The sequence below is a fragment of the Hirsutella rhossiliensis genome, assembly GCF_020360975.1.
Source record: "Hirsutella rhossiliensis strain HR02 chromosome Unknown scaffold00001, whole genome shotgun sequence".
Lineage (NCBI taxonomy): Eukaryota > Fungi > Ascomycota > Sordariomycetes > Hypocreales > Ophiocordycipitaceae > Hirsutella > Hirsutella rhossiliensis.
This window is the reverse complement of record NW_025408667.1, coordinates 1,687,628-1,695,591: the sequence shown is the minus strand read 5'-3', so window position 1 is coordinate 1,695,591 and position 7,964 is coordinate 1,687,628. Positions and strand designations below refer to the sequence as shown.

The 7,964-nt window shown below is 39.4% G+C and overlaps 1 protein-coding gene across 1 annotated transcript; it reads left to right on the top strand.

The window, feature by feature from the left end:
* Positions 1 to 966: 966 nt before the first annotated feature.
* On the top strand, positions 967 to 1,924 carry HRG_00215 (serine hydrolase (FSH1) domain-containing protein; the record flags this gene model as incomplete). Its single annotated transcript, XM_044858686.1, has 5 exons — positions 967 to 1,008; positions 1,065 to 1,394; positions 1,441 to 1,539; positions 1,601 to 1,718; positions 1,854 to 1,924. The coding sequence occupies 5 exons, from the start codon at positions 967 to 969 to the stop codon at positions 1,922 to 1,924; spliced, it is 660 nt and encodes a 219-aa protein (XP_044725086.1).
* Between the last annotated feature and the right edge of the window lie 6,040 nt (positions 1,925 to 7,964).

Below are 7,964 nucleotides of genomic sequence, written 5' to 3'. Positions count from 1 at the left end.
GGGTCGAAATTGCCATGTTGCGATGCCAGGGTGTCACGGACCACGGCACCTAGGTTCATCAGCTAACTTCAGAAAATATAAGTTTAGTCATTTCTATACCTGCTATAGGTGACTGCTCGCCAAAAGCTTTTAAATTAAGTATATTCTGTATAAGTGAAGTTGGTCTAATTTGTATGGAGCGGCAACATTTTTGCGGAGCATAAGGGGGGGTGAGCATAAGGGGGGGGGGTAAGCATGGTACCTCACTGCCCCCCGGAGCTTTTTTACTCTCGCGGTTCTAACTACACTCAAACATTAATACAGTCTCCACTATTCTCCTTGCTACCAAAACTTAACACGGCTAGGGACACTGAAGTAGTAGACCGCTTTCGGGAACTTCTTCGTCTGCGTTTCGGTGGTGACTCCGGCTCCTCATTCTCAGAGATAGCCTCCGATTCTAACCGCCTCCTCCAAACGCTAGGCTACCTTCCGCGGCCAGCTTACCGCAGGCTTGTCTACTTGCCTGGTCTAAGGGCAGCTGTCCCATTTTCGGACTTTCGGCCTATTTTAGCCTTGCCATCTGCTAGAAGGGGCAAGATGCATTCCAAAGGAAGATCAATCACCAGATTTAGAGGGGTCAGCCACGCGGCATCCGTAAGACGGCGTCCGTAGCAAAGTGGTTAGGTATGCATATCAATTGCCTAAATAAAACTATAATAGAAATCCTTGCAATCTGCCTGGGTATAAATGCCTCCTTCGCATTGGTGAGTTTTGCTAATGCTTTGTAAGGCTGAGGGCGTATCTATAATGTAGCTAGTACTATAGGTTCCGTGACCTGGGGGCTGTTTCCGGACACTTGAAGGGATAGGAGGTGATTATAAGAAGGGCAGTTAGGGACTGTACAGCGGCAGCGCATTTTAATATTCAGCCGCATTATCTTAGCTATACTCCTGATATACGAATAAGTCGCATTCTCTAGCTATACCAATGAAGTTCCTCTGTCTGCACGGTTCGTATGGCAGTGCTACAGTATAGTCCCTTCTCCTTACTACTACTAAGTCACTCGTCTGCTAACATTTAGCCAGAACTTCCAAGCCCAGTTAAACAATCTTGCACAGGAGTTGGAAAAGCTACACCAGTGCGAATTTCGATGGATAGACGGCCTTTATCCAACTGAACCGCCGAAGGGATTCAGTAATTACTTTGGGGCGCCACCGCTATACAACTTTACTCAACATGACGACGCCGAATCCCGCGACTCCTTCGTTGATAGACTCCGGCAATTCCCAGTCGGGAAATCGCCTGAAGATTCGCTCCGGCTTTTTTTCAAGGATCAGAATCTCTATGCCAGTGCTTCCGTTCAGCGAACCATAGAAAATTTGAAAGATACCATATCTTCGGACCCTGAGATACAGGTAAGTAATACCTCCGTTCATGAAGAAACCTATTGACAGAAACTAGGGAATCTTAGGATATTCGGAAGGGGCCATGATTGCTGCCTCCTTGATTGTTGAAGAGCGACGAAATTTTGAAAAAGCTGAAGTGCCGAGGAAAATCAAGGTACGCGCCATACAACGTGAAATACCGACGGCAAATGTCCTGCTAATACGATACCTAACAGTTCGGGGTTTTCTTTGCTGGTTGGCCACCCGTTCGCCTCGAGGGAGGCCAGATTAAATGTCTACTTCCAGGCGAGTGCGACGACATTATCGACATCCCGACGTGCCATATTGTGGGGAGTAAGGACCCATATCTACATGGAGGACTATCTTTATTCAACATGTGCGATCAAGAATTGGCCTATCTATTTGACCACGGACAAGGACATATGGTGCCCAGAGATTCAAGAACTGTTGCTGAGCTGATCGAACTAGTTGGCCAGACTGTAAGGTGCTCTCAGCAAGCTGAGAGCGCGGGCGGAAGGATAAGGGCAGGCACAATTTAGTTCAAACGATGATGCATGTTTTCTATCTATCTGTGCGACATTGAGGGGGTATTTATACGAATAGTCTCGCGAAGGAGAGATCAAAAGTGGGCATAGAAGTGAATAAAGGGACTTTTCGTAGGTAGATTCCCAGATGATCTGATAGTCTGTGATGTGCATCTGTTGATTGCTCTGCCCCGGTTGCCCTTTCCCGTCCAAACAACCCCTTTTGTATCCCTCCAAGCTTCTCCCAAGTTGGTATCCCTTTTTTAGGTATAGTATACATTCTATCAGGAAGAGGGCACTTCTTGCCGCTTACTGAAGGCCACGTAAGTCATCTACGTCAGCAACATCAGCTCTATCTCTCCGATCAAATAGCTCTTCTAGCTATTAGATCGATAGTTCAGCCTCTCGAGGTCCCCGAGCCAGTAATAGTTATGCCGGACTCCTCAAAGGGTTCCCGTTCGAATATGAGCTCCTCCTGACCCCTCAGTGGTCTAGGACGAAGAAATAACAGTCTGCAGACTTCCCTCCTTACCTGGTTTCAAGCTGTATTACTTAGAGAGATCTAGAGACGTCAACTCGTTCGGACCTTCTTCTCGACAAATAGATACCTATCTGGGGCCCGTGGAGGCCCTGAACAACCAGGGCCAATTCCCGTGTATTCCGATTAGGGCAATGTTCCTCTACTGTATCGATACCTGACTCAAGCCCCTGTGTCTGACCTGCCTCTTTCACCGGAGTTTATATGTCAAGATCAAGACGCTCATTCACGGTGCTGCCTAAAAGGCAGCAAGCAGTTCGTAATGCCATATTAGTGATGGATTCGAACCTTCTAGGTGACATCGTCATCTATGCTGCCTAGGTGGCGACATCGCCACTCAGCCCAAAATTCCAAGCATAAGAAGCCAACTTTTCACCATCACTTAGATAGAGAATCAAGAGTCTTTCGTTGTCCGATACACAGGTCTTCTTCCCGATCGTTGTTCAGTCATCCACACCAACCGTGCCCCTTGTTGTGTGACAAGAGGTTCCAGAGTGGGAGGTCTGTACGAGTCTGTGCAAAGTCGGTAGGTAGGTAGGATTTATTTCGCCCGGAGGGAGGTCCCTATAAGGCCTTTACACAGTCTAGAGTACAGTTCAGCACGTTTGTTCCTTGACTCCCCAAGCCCAACAGATTGTCGTCTTATCGTTTGCTGGTCAGCCTCGTTATCATTGGTCCCATGACAGGCCTGCTTGAAGGCCGAATTCTCCAGGTGTTCAGCATCCTATTCACAGCAGCTGAAGTGCGGTCTGCCAGTTCCGAAGCTGAGATGTGTTAGTAACTTAGTGCAGTTGCTTGTTAGAGCTCAGTTGTCTTCTGATGGTTGCGGCAGGCTTGCAAATAAATAAATCAACTCAACGTCTTTACCGGAACGGCTGCCGGGATGCGGCGCAGGTCAATTCCGACTCTGGCGGCGATGTGGGCCCGGATTGCGTATCTTTCGTGGTTTCGGGCCGGAGCATCAGCGTTAAGGCGGACGAAGACGCGGAGATCTTCCTTCGGTGGGGCTACGGGCGGTCGTCCTAGCAGACGAGTGGTGGTCTGTGGTTTTCGCTATAGCGGGGCGGGGACTATAAAGGCCGGCTATCTTTTATTTATTTTGCCGGATACGAGAACGCTGCTATACGTGGGCTTTAGTAGTTCCTCGAGTTCGGCAAGCGATTAAGTCTAGAATTTAAGAAATTTAGTAGACTTACTTAGCGATGCTATTTTCGGTACTAGACGTAAACTGCTTTGCTGCTTATTCGAATAATTCGCTAAAGACCTATAAGACTGCTAGCTTAGCGCTATAGGCAGCCGTTTTATTATAAGTAATTTTCGTGGCCGCTTCGAGGATTAAGACTAGCGCGTGCTTAGTAGACTAGACTAAGTCGAGGAGATTCGGGGCTTCTTCTAGCTACGCTCCTTCCGTAACGGCAGCTTTAGGCGTTTCGGTAGAAGAGATCAACTAGGCTAGCTGCTAGGCCGCGGGAAATAAGTCGTTTCGGCGAGCTTCCGTCGGGTAGCGAGGTCGGAGATACGATATATAAGCCGCTAAATTTAGCGGCGATCGTATGCCTTATCTCGAGGTATTAGAGTCGATATACGAACCTAAGGCTAGTGCTATAGTCGCTGCCGGCGCTTACGCGCGGCTTAATTAGAGTTTTATTAAGAGCACTTATTAAGTAAAAGTATATAAGAATAAGCTACTTTCTTAATACTTACGTACTAAGAAAGTAAAAATATAAGGAAGGATATTCTAAGTAATATAATTTAGTTTAGTTTAGTATATTTTCCGTCTAGTAACTTTTAGTCGCTTAGGTCTCTATAAGGGAGCATAGGACGTGCTAAGTTAGTAGGTATCTATATACTATATATTATATACTTTACCTACTATCTAGTATTTTATCGGCTTAACGGCGCTTATAATAAACCTATTACTTACTAGCGGGACGTTTAGGTATAAAGAGAAAGCTATCCCGTAGTTAGATTAGCTAATTTACTTCTAGGGCCTTATAGCCCTTAATAACCTCGGCGATTATATAGTCGCGAGACCTTAACGCTGCCTAAGATCGGAGTAGGTAATAGAAAGAATTAAGAGGAAAAGGTAGGGTAAGAGAGGAGAATAATAACTATTTAGCGGCGTATATAGATCCCTCTAAAGAAGGAGCTCGCTTTCGCTAGCCTAACGAATTTATTAAAGTCCTTACTAATTACGCGGTTAATAGCTATAGGCGGCGAAGGTATAAGCTATATATAATACTATAGCGTAACCTTTTTATAGTAAAAGATATATACTAGCTCTTTTTATTATCTATATAAGTATATTAGTCGCGTATTATCGTAACTAAACCTTTTATAGTAGTTAGTAAAATCCCTATAGTAGGTCCTTATTATAAGTAAGTTATAAAGTAAGGGCTAAGAGAGCGTTAATTTTAACGGATAGCTAGTTATAGCTTTAAGCCTTAGGTCTTTATATCGCTCCGGCGTAGAGGCTTCCTACTAAGCCTTAAAAGCCTCTTCTAGCTACTATCGAGCAATCTTTTATATATTACGACCACGGTCTAGCGAACCGCGGGGACCAGTATATATTACGAGGGCACGTGACGTAGGGAGCAAGGAATATTAGACGGACCGACGGGCCAATTAAGTTTAGAGCGACGGGTTACTCTAGCGCTCTAACGCTCTATAGCTAGGATCGTAGGATCGCTCTAGCGCCCTAGCGCTCCTAGGCGACGGGATCACCTAGTGCTCTCGGCGATCTAAGAAAGCTCTCGAGATATGTAAGGAAGGGACGGAATACTCCTTTAAATAGATAGCTCGATAGCTTTTAATATAGATCTTTATTATAATTCTATCTCTAATTCTAATTACTTAGTTATAGTCTATGGTCTATAACCTCTAACTTATTACTAACGTAATATACTTATTATTACTTAGACCACGCCCTATTATATCTACTAATATAAACCCTCGATAGGTTTATCTCTTAGGAATAATACCGGTCGTTATACGTTAAAAGCTCTTATTTAGTATAATACCGCGTTACTTTAAGTAATATTGTAACTATTAATATACCTATATAGTAAACTAGATTAACTAACTCTAGAGCTATTATATCGCCTTAGGATATAATACGCGAGATTATTACCCTTTAATAAGAGGTATAGTTACTTAAGAACGGAGGAGGTAATAAATAAGTTAGGGACCTTAAAGAAGTAGTTAAACTAAAGTAGCTAGGACTATTTAATGGTACTTATAGCACGCTTCGAGACTTTCTTACCTAACTTAAGGCCTACTACCGGTTTTACCCTATTAAACTCTTAGACCTAGTCGAAAAGGTACTCTATATAGGAAATTATTTATTTAGAACGGCACTCGCTTAGTTTAGACCTATTATAAGGGGCTTTCTCGATAACTAACTAGCGCGACGAGATAATAAGATAGACGAAGTCTTTACTAGTTTCTAAGGATTTAAAGAAGCTATTATAAAGGTATTCGGAATAACTAACGAGGAATAAGAAGCTAAATAAAAACTTCGAGAACTTTAATAAAGAATCTTAGTATCGGATTATATTACGAAGTTCCGTTAAGTTACCTTAAAGCTTAATTAGGACGACGAACCTCTTATATTACGATTCTATAATAAGCTTAAAGAAGAAGTTAAGGACGAACTCTATAAAGAAAATCGACTTAATAACCTCTTAGACTATATTATTATAGTAGTATAAATCGACGATAGATAGTATACGCGACGCTAAGAAAAGAAATAAGGAAGAGGAAACTAGAACCCTTTTTATAGGAATAACTTTAACTAACGCGCTAACTATAAAAAAAAGCGCGAAACTCTTATTACCTACGCCTATATAACTAACCTAAGTAGGATAGACCTAAACGTAATATAAAAAAGTAAAGGAAAGTATTTTAACTATAGGAAACTTAGATATTACTTTAAAGAATATAAATAACCTTATAAGGAGAAGAAAACCTACTAAGTACTAGCCCTAAAAGGTAAGAAATACCTAAACGCTACTAATAAATAGGAACTAAAGTATAAACTCCTTAGTTAGACTATATACTATAACGACGAATATATAGTATACTTAAGCGATAAGAATAGTACTAGATAGTTCCTAAAGCTACTAAAGAAGACCCTTATAATAATATAATAAAGGGATCCTAAAATATAGAAATAAGTTAAATTTATAGAACCGGAATACCCTTATCTTAAAGGAGTCTCTTAAGACTAAATTAAGAAGAATAGTAAACGATTCTAGGAAGATATATAAAATAAAAATCGATAATAATAACGGGTAGTCTATAAATAATATAATAAAGAAGATATAAACGTAGCCCTTATACTTACGAAACTCGGATAATAACTTAAAGAGGAATAACGAAGTATCGACGATATAAGCTCTAAAGAATAAGAAATACTTAGAGAAATAGAAGATAAGAACGAACTTATATTACTACCCTTACTATTAAGGGAAAATGCTATAATTAGAGAATACGCTCTATACTTTAAAGAATTTAAAGAAATACTTAAAATTAGAACCTAATAAATACCTTAAATTCTTATAGAAAACTAATAAGCTATATTAATTTAATATTAACCGGTACTATATAGAGGAGACTATACTATAGCTATCGCCGTAGTCGATACCTTTATAGCTCTATAATAAGAATAGTAACTACGAGGAGAATTTAAAGACGATCTATAAATACTACTTACTTATAAGTACTATAAGTATATTTTATAGATATTATACGTTTACTTAGATTATATAATATACTTCTAGATAAAGGTATAATATAACGCCTTCTTAGTTAGATTCGAAGGATAAGTACTTTCGAAACCCTACCTAAGTATAGAACTAGACTACTAGAAAATCGATTAACGCTACCTAAATAACTAAGTTATATTATTAGAACCTAATTATAGCACGCTACTTAAATACCGCGATAATTATAGTTTATTAATAAGATATCTTTCGGAGATATATAAAATCTATAAATACGCTAAAATAAAAGAATAGTATAACGCTACTCGCTTTAAGATATCTAAACCCTTAATCTTTTAAAGACTTATATAATAAGTTAAATATAATAAAGAAGATTATAATAAATATATATACCTAAACTATAGAGTTTATAAATATAAAAAAGCATAAGTATAGTATAAACGATATAACGGTATATTAAAAGATTATTAGTAATATATATAAAGGCTATAAGCTATATTTAACTAAGGAAGAATCGATATAGAAATACTATATATAAGATAAAAAGATATAGAATAAAAACTTAACCTTTAGTACGAAAATAAATAAAACTATAAAGTATAGTATATAATTAACTATAAAGTAGTATAATATAAATAATATAGCGTCGAGAAATAAGAAATCTTTAATTAGCTATAAGAAATTAGTCTCTTAAGCCCCGATATAATACTACGCGATAAAAACGTAAAGAAATAATATTAATAATAAATCGAAGAAGAATACCTAAATAAAATAAATAAGGACTAAGTAAAAA